Source organism: Gallinula chloropus, assembly GCF_964237585.1.
Source record: "Gallinula chloropus genome assembly, chromosome: 5".
Classification (NCBI taxonomy): Eukaryota; Metazoa; Chordata; class Aves; order Gruiformes; family Rallidae; genus Gallinula; species Gallinula chloropus.
Genome location: NC_140090.1, coordinates 12,970,329 through 12,991,793, shown reverse-complemented (window position 1 = coordinate 12,991,793; position 21,465 = coordinate 12,970,329). Strand labels below are relative to the sequence as shown.

General features: G+C 45.5%; 1 protein-coding gene across 1 annotated transcript in view; it reads right to left on the bottom strand.

The window, feature by feature from the left end:
• Positions 1-18,297, bottom strand: part of TFCP2L1 (transcription factor CP2 like 1) — a gene marked incomplete at both ends in the record, with an annotated part of 31,240 nt that extends 12,943 nt beyond the window's left edge. Inside the window, 3 exons of the mRNA XM_084264304.1 lie at positions 28-104; positions 13,776-13,927; positions 18,236-18,297. Coding sequence (XP_084120430.1) covers positions 28-104; positions 13,776-13,927; positions 18,236-18,297 — 291 coding nt within the window. The remainder of the gene's footprint in view (positions 1-27; positions 105-13,775; positions 13,928-18,235) is intronic.
• Between the last annotated feature and the right edge of the window lie 3,168 nt (positions 18,298-21,465).

The window sequence follows — 21,465 nt, the reverse complement described above, 5'->3', positions numbered from 1 at the left end:
AAAAAAGAAATCTATATTTCTCCTTACCTTTACATATTTTGTGTTTAAATCTTGAAACTCTCCCAATTTCCTATTCTCAAGTAGACGGATTTCATAAGACTGACCTAGAGTTTAAGGAAACATTTCCAAGGTGTTTAATACGTTGTAGCAATGAGAGAGTCATGCTGGCATTTACGTGGCTAATAAAGCATACGTTTGATCAGGGAAAGTTCATTTTTGGCAACATAATGCATTTGCCCCCAGTAGTCGAGCAGGCAGTAAAGCACAGCAGAAATCTAAGGGGAAGGTTTGTCTTTTGGCAGCTTAAAGCTCTCATCGATCACAGTCTGTTGCCCAGGGATGCTACAGCTTTCTGGTCACCCTTCAAAAAGTCACCAAGGTGTTTGAGGCAGGTGTCCCCCCATGTTCACATAGCTGTAACATCACTGTCTTCATCTGTCCCTTCTGCCAAAGCAATGGTTGTGCAAAGGGCTTCTGGCACAACAAGTCTAGGCAGTGTTCTGCAGAGGACAGTAACTTGGGCAAAATCTTGCCTTCTTCAGAGAGTATTCAGGTCTTTAATGTGTTTGAGTGCACCAGAAAAATAAGATTTATTCCATAAGGCTTTGAACATGGCTGCCCAGGGCATAAACACTCCTTCAGACAGCAATGGGTATTGCAGGATGTGCAAAGACCAGTTCTGGGAAGAGATCAATTCATACTCCAGCACCATACCACCACCCCCTCAGCACGAGGAATTTAGTCTGTTGGTAGAATTCAGCTAACTAGTTTATGAAATAACATGTCCCTCCAAGGCTGACAGCAGACAAAGGAGACCGATGTCCCAATACCTTAAGCACCAATAGCTAAAACAGCACTAAAGCTCATTGTGTAGGACTGACTCTGTACAATAAACCCACAGCCGGTACAGAGGCAGGACAGCATCGTTAGGATTAATGGAGCATGTGTATACCTTATAGCTAGTTTTTCTTGTTCATCTTGCCTTTTACTGAAAAATGCACAAGTATGACAAGGCAGGCACCAAGGAGGAGATCGGTTTGGGTTTTCTGGCTCAACCAGTATCTCTGGAGACCTTACCCTGCAGAAAACTGCAAAGCAGATACATCTCCCTCTAAGCAGTTACTACCAGCAGAGACAAAAAAAATGCTACATTTCTGGATCTAGAAATAGAAGACTTATGGCAGCAAATGTGTCATGAGGGCACTGTATTTCAGGCAGATTCCCTTGTGGGAATCCCAGCTCTTCCGGGTGCCCACATAAGGACAGACCGTATCACTAGAGCTCAGGGATAATTGTGCTTACTCAGCTGGCTGGCAGGGAAAAAGAAGGGGAAAAAAAAAAAAAGGACAAGAGAGGCCATATTGAAGCCCAAATGTTTGCACAACACTCCTACTGATGTCAATAGGAGTTTTGCAAACAGGAAATGACCCTTGAGTCCAGCAAGTGGCTTAGGGCAAGGGGAGAGGGGAGAATAAACTATATGAAGTACCAAACTAAGAACTGGAAACATGCAAATATCTTAAGCTATCTCTTGGCACATATGTAAACCAAAATAACCTTCCTTTGAAGATTACTGGACAACAGAAGTGGATCTTGTAAACTGTAGTCCTGAAATTAGAGTCTTCCACACTTTAACTCAAGAGACTTTCTAATGTTCCCACTAATACATACTAATAATTATTTACTTGGCAATTTTTAGAGATATTACATAGCTCTCTCCGTAATCAATACTGTTGCATTAGCATAAAAAGGATGAGGCTCAGGTTCACAAGACTGGTTCTCTGTTGTACTGTGTATATGTCTATACCGGTATCTACGTTGCGTGAGGTACTTGGTACTGCTCGATGGGATAAAATTCATCAGCTATAGAGTGATAAAGTTCATTGCCTCAAACAAGTCTACACAGCCAAGCATCTCTTGAGCTTACAGTTTATTCCCATGCAAATATAAGGCTAATGATTCATTACAGAAAATTAATTTAGTGCTTTGTTGTAGTCCAATGAGAAAAAGAAAATAATGGGCATAAAACCCATCAGCCATATGCACTTCAAACTAGCATCAAGCACTCAAACACTTGCAGCAGGCATCTTCCAAACACCTGCATGGGATAGGAACAATACAGCAACACTGGACAGCAGGCACCAGGCATCTCCTGATGGCAGCGATTCAGCTTGGATGGAGTTAGAAACAGATTCTGCCCACCGATGAAAAAGAACCTGAAGGGCAGACAGAGTTGATACTCAATGGAAAGCCAAAGAGGAAATAAAGTGTTTTGATGAAAGATATATGGGTCATCTGATGTAAGCCTGGGACTCCGTTTATGCCATGAAAAATCTCAATCAAAACGGTATTTGATGCTAACTGCTTTCCCCTTGACCTCTGAATGTTTAACTGCAGTTACTACACAGAACTGTTACCAAAACAAGGCTGCTCTCAGCCAAGCTTCATGAACACAGTTTATTTCCCTCTCTGTGGAAGTTTACTACTGATAACCTGAGCCTAATTCCTCACAATTCCTTTATATATATATATATATATATATATATATATATATATATAAGTCCTTTGGTATTTATTTTGAAAAATTCATTCTCCCTATGCCTTATTCCAGCAAATACATTGCTTTGTGGCTAATGGTTCCCATAATTATTTTGTATAGCATTCAAAGGGTTCAGACACTTGTACTTTTACAGCACCAACACTGCTTGGATTATATTTTTTCCTTGAGAAATACCTTCCAAGCCTTGTTTACCTTACATTTTTAACTACTGCTATCAGAAAAAAAACCTGAAATTGTGATTTACAATCTCAGCCCTGCGATTAAACCAACTGCAGGGAAAAATAAACAAACCACAAATTAACCTAAAGAATTAGTATGTGAATGCTGGAAAATGAGATTGCTTCATAAAATAAAGTGATTAATAGTGACCTAACCTGAAGAAAGCTGAACTCCCCCTGGCATCAAAGTGAGCAAAGAAGTCACTCAAGGCCCTGGTGCACAGATCAGCCATGAATCGTGCCTCTCTGACTCATCAGCAGTATTAGGTACAGACTGCAATTTTCTGCTAAAACTAAGTCAGTAACAGATTGTTTTTACTCAGGTATCTAAATCTGCAAAGAAACACAGCTGCCAGGGTGACTAAACCACACTGCATTTCCAGTTCCCACGAGAGGCTGCAACTAGCTAAGCCCAAAACATAGAGCTGAAATACAGGCAGTTCGCCTATATGGACTTGTCCCTTTTGTCTTAGATGGAAATACAGATTTATACAAGTTGGACTACATCTTTCCAAATGAATGCTTGGTGGTAGAGCTGGAGATGGGCAGAGGGTACCAGTGCTGAGACTCTGCAATGATTTGATTGAATAGTCTGACCTTGACCAGGGCAGTATCTTTGTCCTCAGCTGACAAAAGTTTAACATCCACAGAGCTCAGATGGAAAGATGAGCCTGAAAAAACATCTGCAGAAATAGAGAGCAGCGGTGGCAGGTTGACAGCAGTCCCCCTTTACCAGGATGATACTCAACACTGCAGAAAGTTAGTCTTAGAACCAGTGCTAGCAGCCAGCAGCTTGCTGAAATCCTTTTGCTTCCGTGCTCAACACTGGCCACCGCTGCACCACCGCACGCACCTCAGCTCCTAGTTAGGTGGTGACCTGCCTGGGTCTCTGGTGGTGTAATACTGAACACATACACACAAGGGCACCTAAAGCACCTCTATCATGGCTTGAAATGAAGAATACATTTTGCAGGATAGCTGAGGCCAGAGCAGGCTCTGGCCTGCCTGCACGACCTGGTGCTCCTCTCAGCCAGAGCCTGCCACAACCCTTCTTCCCTACCTCAGGCAGGGCACACAATGGTAAGAGCATTTGCAAAACCACATTAAATTCCTGAGATGCAATTTGTCTCACAGCTTCACTGAAAGCTTCGGGGGGCACCAATAAAAACCTGTGTGGGTGATGATACACTTCAATTTGTATTTTGAGCAGACATTCCCTGAGCAATAGCAAATTTATGCAATCTCCTCCTAGGCTGGAGTTTGAGCAATTCTGCTTTACAAACAAGAGTAGTATCCAGCAAAGTAGTAACCACCCAAGTCCAAAGAGTTTCAGCTTGGTGATTCATAAAGCAATTGCATCTATCTTAAAGAGAATTTATAGAGTGATTACTTTTTTAACTTTTATTGTCTTTGGTAATTAACACACATTAAATGCAGTCATGACCACTTAGTTTGGGGACAAAAGAACTGAAATTCAACAATTTTCTGCAGATGAAAAATAATTTAGTTCAACATGGGTACACTTTCACACGCTCAGAAGTTACAAGCTATAACACTTGAACTGATTTCCATTGCTGGAATTTAGTCAGCCATCAGGCATCCTAAGCAACTTCTGATCATAAAAGATTATTGTTCCTTCAAGCTCAACGTTACAATTTGTTCATAGAGTATTTGCTATACAACCACAATATCCTGCTTGCTTTTTGTGTGTTTGTTCTGGTATTACATTTCAAGGGCCACTCGCACTACATGTTTTGTGGTTTTCTGCATGATACATCGATACAATACACTAATTCCCAATTAGGATGCTGGTGTTCCAGACCAATATGACTCAGGCTAGACTTACTTCTAGCCAAGCAGTCTGCTTGTCTTTCCAGCAATTAATTAAACCCTAACCTGATACTAAGCAATATCCCCAACAAAAGTCAGCAGAAAGAAAAAAAAAACCCAACAAACAACTGTGAGTCCTCTTTCTTAGAATGGATCCACACAGCACTAGACAGAACCAGCCTGGAAACTGTTTGATTATTAAGCCGAGCTGGCCAATAAAAATTCCACTTAGCAACTTTATATGGACATCCTAAACAGCGCACAGATAAAGGCAAAGGAATGCTGACAGTCCAATGCAGCACACAGAACGGGGGGAGGGGGGGAAAAAAGGAAAGCATTTATCCTCCTAAACCAAAGCACATCCAGTGGGTAGAAGGATCGCCTTTGAAACAGCCAAATGCAGCTAATTCAAGGCATCAGGCACACAAAAAGATGTCTGTGACAAGAGAGATGAATGAACCCATAGGGTAAACAGGGAAGAGTGGCAGATTTGTCATCTAAACCTGCCTGCTTGATTGCCCACACCTTTTTAGTCAGCCAAAAGCACAAATAAAACTTAGCATAAGACTTGCTGAAGTGTCTCATGTGCAGACACTCTGCAGGACAAGGAGCATGGACAGAATCCTCCCTCCCCAGGCCACAAATGGCAGTGGGTATTCTGCAGTTGCTCACTGCAGCCTCATTTGACAAGATGCTGTAGATGTTTATCCAGTGGATATTATGAATTCACCAGCTACACAATAGGCCACCCTGAAAGTTCCTGCTATGCTAGGAACACAGAAATCCTGCAAAGGATGACCAACTGCGGGCTAGGAGATGCAAAAGAAACACAAGAGTCGTCCTAATACAATAATCCACCTTGCCCCACATCTCATCTTCAACACAGCATGAAGTTATAAGTGCCCAGGGATGTAGCAGGGTGGGTGCAGCCCGCCCTTTCCTGGCCATAACTTCCTAGTTTCTGGCATTCAGTGTCCAGAACATATCCATATCAAGCTGGCTGGTCATGACCAATGGTCACAAACTCTTCTTGTGTACAGTCTCCTTCCGAACTTGCTTATACTGTGGCAATAAGAACCACAATTTACACATGCCTTACCTTAGCAGTTGCAGTCTCGCTCTTCACCTGCCTCCTGACTGTTTCCCTTTGGAACAAAGCCCCCTTCGCTCCACTGTGCTCCAGTGCCCATCTGAGCCCAATACTGAGGGTACCTGCCCTCCTTGCCTTTCTTTTTCCCCTACCTCCTTCTCGTTGGACAGTCAAACACATGCCTTGGAGCCAAGTTTGCTGGAGGAAAATTCCAGCACTCATTTACTGTATGAACACTTGGCTGAGCCCTACTCTTCTCAGACTTTTGAAGATGGCCTATTTTACAGTAATGACACTCATAGCTAACTGATCCTAACAGAAACACTCATTTACAGTAACTTCCACTCAAAAGAGAGGGCTGTACATTTAATTCCTCCAAGATTGCAGTCTAACTTTGACTCGAGGCCACAAAACCACCCAGTAGACACAGAAACACTCCAGCTGCAAAGTTCACTGTATGTACCTGGGCTTCTCCCTGCATAGACCTCAACCACTTTGTTGGATCCCACATAATCCAAGACACGGTATAAACTTTGATTTATTTTTTTTTTAAATACAAACTAATCAGTAAATAAATTATGGACTTCTTATGAAAAGCTGAAAAACATCTCTGCCCTGTGAAAATAATTTCTTCCTGTATTTCCACTTCTCTAGCATGTACTTGAAACACTCAGGACTATCTTAGTCACATCTGTCCAGCTCAGAAAACCTCAGCCCCCTCTGTGTAAGTAAAAAATACAGGCTTTTTCTGGTTTTAACCTGTTCCAAGTCTATTTGAACAACAGGTTTTATAGCTCTGTAAGAGCAGCTTTGTGTGTAATATTTACTTGACTTTCAGATAACTAAGAAGAATGGTTCTGGGTGAGGGTGCTGAAGAGGGATGCAGAAGAACTGATTATGACTCCTGGCCCCACCCAGAAGCTCCCTCAGATGCCCTCAGCTGAGTTGCTTCCTTCACCACATTTCTGCAATAAGACACCAGGAGAAAGCAAGTCTCACTGCCCAGTTCGTGCCCACCACAGAGCAGGGAGATGACGTGACTGACAAGTATCTCACCAAAGCAGACTGTACCTTTGGCACAGGTCACGAGTGTGGCACTGAGCTAGGACAAGAGGCATCTCACTGCTAGTTTTGGGAACACATAATCCTTGCCTGGGAAAAAATAGGTGTTTTATCCCAGACTCTTCAGAAACAAGGTATCATATGTTACACCTATAAGAACAGCCAATCATGTCAAATCTACAGTCCTTCCTGAGCTTTTTATTACTACCTAAAATGGGATCTTTTAGGACACTGCAGGTTAGGGAAAGCTTGAAAGTCTTCCACATCTTCTCAGACTACATTGATACAGCCAGCAAATGCTGTAAAACCACAGGCAAAAAACCCACTACCAGATTTACAGGAATCTCAACATAGACATGGATAACAGAGGAAAGTAAAAACGTGACATGGAATGCAAGGAAAAAAAATTCTTACAGGCATTCTCTTACTTGTCACTACACTCAGAAGAACTTATGAGCACTTCCTTCCTTCAGGGATACTGAAGATTTACGCAAGCAGGAGAACAAAATGCCGTCTAGGGGCTTCCAGTAGGAGTTCTGCACAGGCTACAATCCAGCAAGTTCACAGCCCCGCTTGAATTTCATCCAGATGTTAGCAACAGAAGAAAGGATTACAGAAAGAATAGAAAACAGCCTCTTGGTTAAAAGACAACTGAGATTCTAGCTTCCTAGGGACAACAGAAGTCAGATGCTCTACTTATGCAGAGGTGCCCTGTCATCTGAAACAAGATTCATAGTGAGCTTAGGGATGGTGTGGTTTGGAGACAGGGTTGTTTACCCTGGGCTGCCAAGTGAAGACAGAGCTGCCAAACATATGGGGAAATTGCTCCTAGCGCAATTAATGGCTTCAGCTGAGACACCATAAACCTACTCGGTGCTGTCTTCAAAGTGAGGCAGGAGACACATTCCTTCTGCAAAGACGAAGGGGTGCACCACAAGAACCAAAAATACCAAGTAACCAGTCTCAGAAATGGGAAAGACCAACCAGCTTTGTTAGCCATTTTTTAAGCCATCAAAATCCAGGAACAAAGCAGGAAGGGGTCAAGGAGCCATATGGCACCCCACTGTGCTCAGGAGTCAAGGACACACAGGTGGGCAGCCACCAAGGAGCATCTGATCTTCACAGTCCCAGCAACACAAAGTCATTGTTGTGCTTATCATTTTAGGTGAGGGTGGAGCACATGTTCACACAGGAGAGGCCATCAGCAGCAGAGCTCCTTGAAAAACCCAGGTCCTGGTCAGTAATGGCAGCGATTGTTGGGAAAAGTAGCAGTTCTTAGCATGGGACAAGGCAAAAATATCCCCACAAACAGAGCTATAATTAAACCAGAAGCACACCCAGGCAGAGCTGGTCACTCAGCCTTCTCTACACTTCATTTAGGCAAATAAAGAATTGTTCCAGGAAAACTACAAACATTCAGACAGTTGTGACCCCATAAAAACTCAATTACGTATGAGTTAACGTCAATACAAAACAGCTTTTTTCATTTACTGTAAATCTCAGTGTTTAAAGCTGGGCTCTCCGGCTGTAGGAGATTAGACAACTGAAGCTGAACTTTAGACTTTTTAAGGGAGACAAAGGTTCTCTTTTGGCTTCTGTTGTGAGCAATTCCATCTCCTACCCCAAGCAACTAGCAATCAGCTTCAAGATGTCCTCTTCAACTGCTCACTGCCTCGTGCTTTCTGCACTTTCCTTTGGAGAAGCAGCCAGGACACGTCTGCAGCTAAGGCAGGACAACACCCAGCAGATTTTAAACACAGCAGAGTTTACAGTTCACCAGGAAACACACACATCTTGAGCCTGGATACGTGCCTCTGCACACAAGGGCTGAAATTTGGAGCTTCCATTTAGGTGTGACCCAGACTCAAACTAAGTCCATCTAGAGCTTCATGAGGCATCTGCTGCTTATGCACCTCTACAGAAATGGTCCAAATATCATCACAGGCCTTCTCAGATGTTAGTGGTTTTCTCTCATGGTTTGGGTTTTTGGATTGTTTGTTTTCTGAACTGACTAGGACTGGCAATGAAGATGACTCCTGGAAGACACTGTACAGCAGAGGTGGCCAGCCTTTCTAACCCTAACCAGCTGTATACTAAAATCCACACATGGCCAAGAACCACAAGTGACATACCACATATCTGGAGAGCTGAACGCAGCCCAGGAAAAATTTACAGGCAGGTGACAACCAGTTACTCTTAAGTACTGCTGGGGGACAGGGCTGGATTTGTCACAGAGCCTGCTCTCCCTGATCTCTGCCATCAACCTTAACCACCCTCTGTTGGGAGTAACATAGACCGGATGCTTTGAGCCAACCCATTACCCATCATGATCAAAATCATTACTCGAATAGTTCGTAGCCCACATGTGGTTCTGGCACCATGTGCTGATTCCCTCAGGCAATGACTTTCAGGTTTTTGTGTTCTTTGGCTTTTTTATTTATTTTTTTAAAGGAACAATTTTTATTTCCTCGCATTTATTAGAATTCAGATCTACTGTACAGTGCTTGTCTTCTCTGCATTCCTCCTGGTGCAGTTTCTGGAACCACCTTCGTTGCTCCCATTTCTGTCCATGTTTGAAACTAGTTTCAACCAGCCCTGGTCAAACCACACCCCATATGACTGCAGAGCGTGGAATATGCAACTGCATCAAGCCTTCTTGCTAAAGCAGCGGTTTGTAACATGGTTGCTGGTTAATTGTTTGTCTGAAAAATCCCTATCCACAAGAGACACTGAAATAGTGCTGAAAGGCGGGCTAGTTCCAAAAACGTTAGGCGATGTTTGCACTGCAGACTTCTGGGCAGCACAGCTCTGTTGACAGATGTGATGCCTGACCAAAGGAACAAGGCCAGAAGTGGCTACTAACATGAGGACACGGCACCTTTGCCGGTTTCGTGGACTTAAAGTAGAGTGATCTTAAGACACCATACTAATAAGTGTCCCATTGACTAGGACAAAATCCTCCTGAGGTCCAGTAAAGATCTCGATGTAGGAGCTGCCCTAAGGATTAGCAAACTAAGATCATGCTCAATTTGGGCTAACAGGGCTCTGGCTCCAGTTTCCCAAGGAATGCAGGAAGGCGGGGTGGCGGGGGAGAGATCAGGAAGGACAAGTGTAATGAGTCAGTCTTTGGAAATCAAGCTAAGGATTGGACTCTAGTTAGTTCACTTACAGGCTGGTTCTACAGCTGCAGCCAGCAAGCACTCATGGTTTCAAACTGGAGCAGACAAGCTTGGGAGCCTGCCACTGCTGGATGTCCCCAAGTCAACTTAACACAACAGCTACGCTCACTCTCTTAAGCTCCCTCAGAAATGCTTCCCCTGCCATCACTGAAGACACTGGTCTCTGGCTCAGGATTCCTCTCATCTTTCTTCACCCCTGTGGAGAGCCCAAGCCAAAGAGCTCTTCCTCCTTGAGGCCACCAACCATCTCTCTGGGTCTATCAAGCAAAAAGTAAGAGCCTCACAAGCCTGGAACCCTCTCCCATTTGTACACAAACACAGCCTCTGGACAGACCTTCTTCCTAGCCCATATGAAACCCTTTCAGATCTCTCACAAATCTCTCCACCAGTTCCTCAGCTTGCTATGCAGCTTGACTTTCAATTTTCTACCCAGTTCTTTCAGATTTCCCCACTCCATAGCTCCTTCAGACCTTTCTTCTATCCAGTTCTGCACATGGACTATCTCCTGCACTGGTCCATTCACCACATGCCATTGAACTAATCACATGTGGACTAAGTGTTTCAGGGCAAGCAGTGGTGACAGAAGGCCAGTTACTGAGTGATGAAGACCTTGATTTAGGAAGGAACAGTCGGACAGCAAGTGGCAAGAGCCACCCAGCCAGCAAGCAGAAAACCCAAATGTGAATTGGTTTGTTGGAACTTGGACAGTCACTGTGCCTTTACCTCACTAGGAGCCAGCTATGACTGCAGTTCTCACCTGCACAGAGACAGTGGAGGGACAGCCATTAATGAAGTCACACACTTGCACTTCCATCCAAAAATTCAAGCATACGAGGAAGAAGGGAAGTTTTATGTAACAGTGTTTGAACAAGCAATAAGCACAGAAAGAAGGTAAGGTGCAAGAGGTCTTTTCTTAGCCAGCATAAAGTGATACGGTATAAGGCGTAGTCTACATTTCTTCATGGGACAGCTGTGGCACTGCAGCTGGGTTGCAGTGTTCTGGAATCAAATCAGCTCTTCTGCCAAGCTGTGCACAGTGGCTCCAGAGACCTGGGCTGCTTTGATGTCCCCTTCACGATATCACCTCCAGCTCATACAACATATTAATGGGATTCATTTTCTGTCAGAGCCTTTAATTTGCACTTAGGACTAACTCAGGAAGAACAATTGAGATCATTGCAGGATTTCCTGGCTTGCGTTGCAGGTCAAAGTGAAGAGTTGCAGCACCCCCCTCTGGTTTTGGAGAAGGGATGAGAGAATACCTACGTAACAGGTACTTGCTGGGAAACCATACAGCTCAAGAATCAAAAGTAGTTCCCACAGACAATTGTCCCTGAAAGGAGAAGAAAATTTGACTCAAGCACTTCAATGTTTGCTTTTAAACAGCCACATCTCCTATTTTTCTATTCCAGAAGGTCAATGCATGAGGAACATGCATTTAACACAGATGCCACGAAAAAGAACAAATACCCTTTTATGTAGCCGTTCCCAAACAGAAACCTCTGAGTGAATTGGGAGGTTACCTGCAATTCATATTGATTCTTTGTCCTGGAACTGCAAGACAAATCCTCATCTCTTTTAACCCCAGGCAATGACCTCCTTGATAGCCCACAAAGAATTAGGCTCCCATAGCCGGTCTGTCCAGCATCCTCTTCTCCACGTATCTGCGGTTACCTTCAACACACACACAAGCTTCTCACAGCAGCTCATACCCACATGGGAGCAGACTCCAGCCCCTTCTTCCTAACTAGCAGAGGCAAGGGATTTTGGCCTATGGGACTTGGTATCAAGGTAGACTACATGTCAGATGAATTTGCAGTGAAGGCCTGCCCTTGCTATTGGAAAGGGCCAATGCTGGGAGCAAGAATGCAGCCAGTGGTGTGGACTTTGAAGCAACCTGCTGGAATGGAGCAGAATGGCTTTTAGAGTAGGTACATTGCAAAATCAAGAAATAAACAGAGGGCCTCAAATATTAAGAGGGGTTTTTTTTCAAGAAACACAGAGCATCTCAGTGTAAGATGACAGACAAGTTGCTCGGGAGCTTAAATAAGGTGAGGATACTCCTAAAAAGGTGGCAGGCAGATGCAAAGTGGCTGCCAAGAGGAACAGAAAGCAGTGAGCCACACAGCCATCAGATGAAACACATTTTGCCACTAATCACCCCAAAGGCCCTCTAGGAAAAGGTGCTCTTTCCATTTCTTGTGGCAAGCTGAAAGCTGCTCTTCCCAGAGCCCCTTCCCAGCTCTGCCTCACCACACAGCTCCTGCCATCCTCATTCCTGCTTTGTTACTCCAGGCTTGTCCAGCCTTATGCTCTCCACGGTGTATTCTCCAAGAACACACCACCTGCTGCCTTGAGGGATGAAAGGCGGATACAAAGATATGAGAACCAGCGGTCTGTCAAGATGCAGCAGGAGAAAACTCCTTGCAATAGGAAGCAAGAGAAAGCCTGCCACAACATGGTCTCCCTGCAAAGACAGGAGTATAAGAAAACCTAGGCTGCTCTACTCATACAGTTGTTTTTAAAAAATTCATGGTACTGCATAAAGAGTTGTCTAATTTTGCCCTACCAAGGTAAAAAAACAGGCACTGCCTCAGGTGTGCTAAAAACATTTGGCCATCAACTGCTTTTCCCTGCTAAACCTTTTACTCTGAAATAGGAAAGAATTTAGCTTTTCACTGGAAGATTCATCTTCATCTCACCCTTGATATGCCCAGCAACACTTTCTGGGGTCTGCTGTGTTTGGATGGACAAACCTGGAAGGCAGTCACAAGTCTCGAGAATCTTTTGATCTGTGAGACAGCACAGTGGCAGCCTATGGGACAGGAGACATATGGCTCCTCAGATAGAGCCTGCAGCACTTGGCTGTTCTTTCTAGGGAGTCTCCATGGGTCTACCACCTACCAACACCAATCCAGAAGCCAGACACATCTGAGGCCAGAGCCCAGAGGAAGCACCTGACTAAGCTTCATGATCAGTGTACAATGCTCAAAGAGCTGGGGCAGTGTCCTGAAGCAGAAGAGGATCTCAGTAGCCTACAGCAGACAGCCTTCAGCTCATTGCTAGGATAATGCTCTTGTTTACAACCTGGCAGAAAATAAGTGTAGCAAGTTTTAGCATAATCTGTCTGGAGAAGGATGATCCTTCCAGGACCCACACGCAGGAGGTGCTGCAAAGTGACAGCCAAACTCCAACCACAGATGTGTCCACACAAATTCTGCCAAAGGCAGGGGAAAGAGCCTAGAGAAACACATACTGCTTGTTTATCAGGGAGTGAAAAACAGCCTATGAGGCTATATATGAGGTCAGAGATAGAGGACCTTGCTGCTCTGAACCCCAACAACTTGACAAGTTTGGGAACAGAACCACATCACCCAGCCAGTGGGAGCAATGTCACACTGCCCAAACCACCAAGGAGCCCTCGGATACCTGCTAACAACTGCTAGCAATGCCCTCCAGCAGCACTGAGGGCTTACAATGTTAAGACCCCTCCCCAACACAAAGCTTGCCAATCTACTTAAATAACATGTCCTTTTAAGATGAAGTTAGGAGACTGCAGTTTAAGTTGTCTAAAGTTCAAGCCAGTACCTGACCACAGACAACTGTACATGCTATAATGTTGCTTTAAGTCAACACTTAAATCAGAGGTATTTCATGATAGCAGTTGACATTCTAGTATATAAATGCAAAAAAATAAATATTCCACCCTTCCTCCATCACTCTCCCCATCTACTTCCCATCCCACTGCCCTCCCAGTAAGGCACAAGTATGGGATCCAATCTGCCATTAATTGTTCCCAGGAAATACACCCTCTTTCAGTGCAGTACAGACCCTACCTTGGTTGAGGTAGGTCAGGGTTTCCTCGTGCAGTTTCACAGCAGGCGACGTGGCCGTGCAGAGGACGTACTGGAAGGGAGGCAGCTTTGCATCATTCTCAGGAGACAGCTGCGGTTCTTCCTGCTTGAAGATGGGCAGTGCAAGGACATCCCTGCAACACACAATTCACGCACATTTAGTTACAAAGACCTCACAGAACATTCTCATCTCAATCCGCATCAGATTCTCATGCTCTGAGATAACTGAGATGGTCTCTGGAGAAACACCAAGTTATGACAGCTAAAAGAGAAAGAATTTTGCCTGTGTAACATGTAACAGGGCAGCTTCTGCCTCTTGGATGTCAGCACTAGATACAAAAGAACGCAGCATTAGCAAAACAGAATATTTCTAAGAATTAATTTATGTTTAAGACATAAATCAGATTTACTTTTCAGCTAAGCAGTCTTCCCAAGGAGGAAGAAGTTATCAAAAATACATTATTCATCCTTATGGAAAGAGATTTGTTCAAGAGTTCTTGGGTTCTCAGATGAAAGCCTTTCAGAAAAAAAAAAAAGGCAGGGACAAAAAAGGGCATTTTATTTTGACAGCTGAACATCAGATGAGCAAAGTGTCTACAAGTAGCAGCCAAGGGTGAGAAGCAGACACAGCTCTGGAGTAAAACGGAGATGATCAGGTAAATGATGGCATAAACTGCTGGATTGACTCATAACATCTCCTTACACCCTAATAAACCTGGTCCCAAGGAATCTCATGGCTCTTAAAAGAGCACAGGGCTACCTTCATGAACACACATAGGTGCTCAGGAGCAGCTTCAGCAGGACCTGTGCACAGTCTCAGTTCAGTCTCCTTTACAAGATGTTCATGCCGACCCACCTGCTGATCTATAGTCCAACTGACCCCAGCCAATGCTAATGCAGAACAGGTATTAGCAAGGGTGAGAGCACAATGGAATTAGTACAAAATGAGATATTAAGAATGAGCATCCTTATCTTAGCATGTCTGATATCGAAGAACCCCGTTAGCCTTTCCCACGTCACCAACATTTCTGGCCATTGTGTCCACCTATTTAAGACATTAATACCCTCCAAGACTAGGAGAATTACAGTGAACACAAGAGACAGCTCAGAATACAAAGTAATTTTTCCCTCCTCCATTTCCTCCTGATGTGCGAAGACTGGAGATCCCCACTACAGCGGCTGAAGCTCTGCTCCTTTCAGTAATCCCGTACACAGAAAGCTTCCAGAAAATCTTCAGGAACACGCCAGCATGTACAGGCATGCTCCCTATGGAAAGGGCATTACGAGTTTTTTTCCTTGCCTGTTCAGTTAATGATCCACCCTGCATTCATTCATAGCATCCACAACCTTGAAGGCTACCCAGGTCATCGGGGAAACAGCACAGCAGCTCACAGCAAGCTGCCTGAATACCTGGTTCAAAGACAGTTTTGCCCCTACTTAGGGCAAAATAAAGCCAGAGAGCAAACCGTGACATTTCAGATATAGACAGGAGAAAACACCCATCTCTCTTTCCCTTCTCTCTTCCAACCCCACCCCCTCCACATTATCACCAACTCAAAGGCATCCAGCCCCATTTGCTTACTGGCATTACTGACATAATCCCAGCTCTTGCCTAACTGCAGCCATAGAGAGAGTTGTTGGGTTTTTTTTTCCCCTTGGTGATGATTTACTACCATAATGAAGTGACAGAAATGCCTGCAGTAGATTTCTGAAATAGATAGCGTTGCTCCACACACACACACAGGATCTGATACTGCCTCACACAGTCATCTCACCCACCCCAGATGCCAACATTTGCTCTTAACACGCTCGCCTGCACAATGCTATTGGAATGTGCGTTGCTTTACAGATGAGAAGGGATCAAACACTCTGAAGCCTGAAAGCTTCTGCAGTTCTGCAGAAAAGCAGCACACAAAACCTGGCCTCAGTGTAACGGTTCGGGTGAGGAATTTGTACACCTATTCAGCTGAAACAGTTGAGAAATTTAGATGATGGGAAGTCAAAATTCAAATATCATGTTTCACATCAGGCTCTTAACACCCTGCACTTGCTGGAACAGCTGTCTGGTCACTGGAGAATAAGCATAGAAGCATCTATGGTTTGGTTTCTGGAAAGCTTTGCTGTGTTAAAGCACTGATGAAGCCAGACAAGTTAATCACATCTTTATTCCTGTAGCATTTGAACTAATGATCAGTGGCATTCGTGGCTTTGGATGAAGCTCTTCTACAATAGCTCACCTTACCAAAAGCGTTTGGAACGAAGACGGTTATAAATGACAGATCAAGGCTCAAAAGTGTTTCTAAGCTGTAGGTACATATGACATGAGAATATTTGTTCAACTCTCTCTTCGCTCAAGAGTAACAAATCAAGTTTTGGAATAAGGCTTTGACACCAGTTCCCATCTTAAAAAAAAAAAAAAAAGAAAAGAAAGAGGTGGAAATCCTTAAAACTCTCCCAAGTTTCACTTTTATGCCTAAGTTTTACAGTTCTGGTCTTAATTGAAGGGTTAGTCCCCTTACCCAATAAGAGAGAAAGTTATTTGAGACAGTTCAGCCATCTGGCAGAACAGAGAACGAAATACATACAGGGCTTCCATGAAAATGAATGAAGATTTACAAGGATTTTTCTGTAGCGTTGCCTTGCTGTAACTACAAATACCACTGAGGTACAGCAGAATGCACATGGACATCTCAGAGATACTTTGCAGAGATCAAAGGGTTTGTGTGTAATTGATACAAACATCTTCTACAGCTACTTTAAGGATTGTTCCATCTCAGCTGACTCTGCAGTGCCCGTACAAGAGGGACGGAGAGCCTTCAGCAAGGCATAGCTCAGCAGAAGAATGCCCTTCTAGAAATGCATCTCTTGATATATTCCCATGGAGAGCAAATTGGCCAGAATTAGAAGTCACTACAAAAAAACCAAGGGTTTTATTCAACTGACCTTCCCTGAAACACCCGAGGCCATTGCTGCCACAAAACTGGGTTTAGAGCTTTTAGTCCCAGGTCAAAAACGCCACAGTCACAGCAGCAGATACTTACTAAATCTGGAGTTTGTTCCCAAAACACAGGTTACCTTCATGCTAACAGCCTTCCTGCCAGATCAGGTATCCTTTATCCCCCCCAGCTAGCAACAAGCCAGCAAAAATAATCTAATGTGTTTTCTGACCAATTGAAAGGAAGGTGAATTACAGGCTCAAGCCTGACCCAGACTTCGTGATCGTGTAGCACAAATTCATGGAGGTCATACAGCAGCCTGAGCACCATCAATGCTCTCTAATGTAGAGACAGCACACTCAGGCACCAGTGCTGGTGTTCCTCTGCCTCGACTGCTGTGGCTGCCCTGAGCTAATCAGGTTTGCAAGAGCAAAGGAAGAGAGAACAGGAATTTAGCCGCACACATGTTGTTAAAACAGGCTTACTGGGATAGGAGGAAGAGGGGAAGGAGTGGAGAAGCTGCCAGAAAGCAAGAATCTCACAGCACTGTAACATTTGATAAAGGGAAATTATTTAGTCCAAACCCATTGTTATGCAAATACACTGACAGTGAGCAGGAATAGTCCAGACCGCGTGTGTCCTTGAAAGGGAAGCGTTATCTCTGCGCGAAGCTTGTCGCCAGGCAAACCCTGTGTTCCCTCAGCGGTGGTTATTTGGGGGTACATTTTGAAAGCAAGGCTCTCGGGACACTGCCAGGTTCTCCCACTGCTGCAGTTCAGAAAAACCACACTCGAGCAGAGCAGCAGCAATTGACACCAGCTGAATGCCCAGCTTTACATATTCGGGGGAAAAATAATAATAAATTCATAAGCAGACAGCAGAAAGGAAACTCCCAAAGTTGCCTGCTTTGTTGTTTATTGGAGGGAGGAAACACGGGTTTGTGCTACACATGTTACAGACTATTGTTTAGCAGCCCTTGTGCTTAAATTAGGCACATTTAATTAAACGCAACTGTTCGAAGACAGGAAAAAGCTGGTTTAGGCAAGCTCCGAAAGTGAAAATCTAAGCTTTTTACCCATCGCCCCCAAAAGAAGGGAAAGAGATCCCGTCCTGAGAAAACGATGCCCGCTCAGGTTGCCGAGACCCTTCCTGCGGGTTTCTGACAGCGCTCCCAACTCTCGCACCTTCTCCCTTTGAACCGCACTACCGGAACCCTCGAGGAGGGGGAAGCCGGCAGAAGCAACGAAGCAAAACCGCAGAGCGGGGTTTAACCAGGCGCTGGAAAAACAAGGCAACAAGAAGCCCACATCCCCGAGAAAGAGTCCGCAGCAGGAACCCCGGGCGATGCGGGGGCTCCACCGGGTACCGGGTCCCACCCGGGCGGCCAACGAGCGAGCGGGCAGCTCTGGGGACGGAGACCAACCGCTCCCACACAACACCCGCGCCGAGGGCGCCCGGGGGCTGCCCGCTGCCCGGGGCGGCTGGGGCCGGGCGGGGAGGACTCACCGCAGGTAGCTGCCGGTCGAGTGCTGGTTGTAGTGCTCCGGCTGCGTGTGCCAAAACAGCATCTTGGGGCGACGGGCGGGGAAGGGGGCCGGCGCGGTCCCTGGGGCCGTGGGAGGCCGGGCGGCAGGAGGGGGCCAGCCGGGCTGCCCACCCCGAGGCGCGCCGAGTACGGCTGCGGCCAACTGAAGCCGCGGCCCCGGCGGCTCCCGGCGCTTTTATGGCTCAGCCCCGGCGGCCGCGGGTTGGCCGGGCCGGAGCTCCGGAGCCGGCCGAGCCCTCCCCTGTCCCGCCCCGCCTCCGCCCCCGGCCCCCTGGGCACGCACGGGCCGGGGCAGCCCCGGGGCGGAGGAACGGGCCCCCGAGGGAAGGGCGGGGGCGGCGGGAGGTGTCCTCACCCCGGGGACCGTGGGGAGAGCAGAGGTGTTCACGGCAAACCCAGCGCGGGCAGCGTAGGCAACCTGCACCCCCCGGGCGATCCCGGCCCCCCCTCCCCGCGCCTTCGGGGAGCACGGGGGGACCCCCAGCTCCGGACCGGCCCTGCCGGGACTCAACTCCGGATTGCCCACGTCCTTCAGGAGCTCAGGGCGGGACCTCCTCCTGGGCAGCCCTGAGGCTGGGCGAGCATCACTGCCCGGGTCCCTCTGAAGCCTCTGGGTTTTAGGTGAAGGACGGCTGGCTGTTCTAACTCCGTGCTGTCTGTCTCTTAGGACAGCCTGTGCTTCATGTTACGTGAACTTTACGTCCGGGAGGTGTTTTCCAGCGAGAGATAAAGTATTTTGCCTGAGGACATGCAAGAGGACAGTGTCGGGCACCAAACACACTCCTAACCCATCCCAAACCCTTCTGTCTTCCTAACCCAACTCCTTAGCCAGTAAGGAGAAATCTGTTTCTTTACCATTTCAAACTGCAGTTCCTAATCCTCACCTACAAGGCTGTCCAGCCATCATTTTCCCAGCTCTCAGGACATCTTCCAGTCCCAGCAATCCCTCTATGTCTGATAGTTTGGGGAGCGGGCACAAAAGGGTAGAGGGGGTTCCCAACTTGGTCATATCCTATTGTCTACCCACCAGCAGAAATGAAAACAGACCCTTAATTACTCAGAGTATATAAAAATCTTCCAGACAGTTTTGCAGGAGAAGGCTTTTTACCCACAAGCTTCCTGGTCAAAATTCAGCTGAGAACAAGGTGGTTTACTCAGGGTAACTCTCAGCATATGTTACTATGGAGTGCCATATTTTACAGTCAAGATAATGGCATTTAAGTATCCACATTTTTTATATGCCTTTCTATATGCCTATAGAATATCGATATTTTCATAGCACCTATAGATCATCATTACATCAAGCCCAAGGGAGTCAGATGCAGTGTAACTACAGGCATTGACGCTTTATATCCTGATGTGTCATGAGGTGAAGAGCAAGGTAACCTGAAGGGTGGCTAAATAGCTTCATGGAGGTGCTATGAGTCCAAAAGTTTTTAAGATGCATTATTGATGCCTACTTCTCTGTTGTTTTCAGACCAACACCTGGTTCTTTCACAGCAAAGTGGCTGGAGTTATCTGGTCACTTTCTTACACCCTTAAAAGTATTTAGCTCTACTCACACATCTGAGCAGCAGCTGCTCGGACCTTGATTGAGCAAAGTCTATATATAGCTCTTGGACAGAGAAACAAGACACAGTTTGCTGAAGCATCCAAGGACTTCTCTAAACAGTAAATGTTCTACAGATTGAGCAATTTGCTGCAGCTATGAGAAATATGTAGTCTGATGTCAGAGTAAATGACCACGCTGTCTGAAACAAAGGAGCCCATCAAGTCTGGCATGTCAATATTTTCTTTACTACCTTTCTAGAAAGTAAATATGTCAGAGGGAAAATGACTGACTTTAAAATAGTACCATTTGTTTCCTCTCTGGACTGTATGTCTCTGACTGAATGTAGAAAATTAGGTGAGATATGCTAATTAATTTTACAGAGACTCTGCCAGCAGTTCTGTCTTCTAAATGTTCCTGTCCCTCCTATCCCTTTCTTAGCCAAATCTGATGGGGGGGGGGGGGGGGGGGGGGCGGGGAGGGGATGAGGCGGGGATGGGATGGGGAAAGAGATCTTTGTTCTTTGTCTACCTTTCCAGAATGAAATCTCAGCCCTCTTCTGGTCTAACCCCTGCTCTTTCCCCAGCGTGGAAGTTTGCATCACATCATCAGATACCCTCTTCTGATCTTCAAAATCCACCACATCATACAGACCAAGTCTTCCTCTGCTCCCCTTGGGGCTCTCTTGATCGCCCAGCATCAGCTCTTCCTCTGTCCCTAACACAACCCCTCAGTGAAGAAGTCTTCACCGCAGCTTTCTCACCCAACCATCCCTTTATTGTCCTGCTCCCTCCCAGATGAAAGTCATTTCTTTTCCTCTGCTGTGCTGATTGCTCTTCATCTCTCTTTTTAGATGTTTGTTCAATTGGCCACGGTAAAATGCTTCGCTCATGTGATTAACGGATTGAGTAGCTATTTTGTTTGATGGACTTTTCTACTTGAGGTAATGCTGTGAAGGGACCTTGGGATACTTGTGTGAAAAAGTATTTTAAAAATAAGTATCTTTTCCTGTGGACATTTGTGCCTGGGCACAAAAGTACTGTGCCTGTGAGTTCAAGCTGGCATAAAGAAGCACGGTGTTTTGAAGTGTGCAAACCTTTTTGATTAAAATAAAAGCAGTGCACACATAAAAAAACCCCCAAACACAAAACCTTGAAGCATTAATATCTGCACTTTCAGCTTAAGACACTATTGCTCTGAAAGTTCATTCAGCTCTTCACCGGTCATTGTAATCCCTTCAGCTGAGCACCGAGTGGAAAACCTGTGTGTCCCTCATCTGCTTTGCTGGAGAGTTGGGAGGTGCAGATCAACTTCTCAGCACTTTGAGCCAACCTAGCAGGCTTGGCACTGAAGTGGTGCTGAGGTAGTCACATATTCTGGAAAAAAGATGTTTCCATTAGCCAAAGGAAAGGGATGGGAGCATGGGAGCTTCACAACACAGCAAGGATGGCTAAGTAAAAGCTCAGAGCAGTAAAAGTAATTAAGCACTTAAAGTCCCTCCAAATTCAAAGGAATCAAAGCATCTCCATAGCATTCTAAATTCCATCACAAACATCTGAATTGGTTCTGGAAAGTCCAACTGGAGCTTCTTCCTCAGACACACAGTTTTATGTTCATGAAGCCCCAAATAAACTTTTTTTA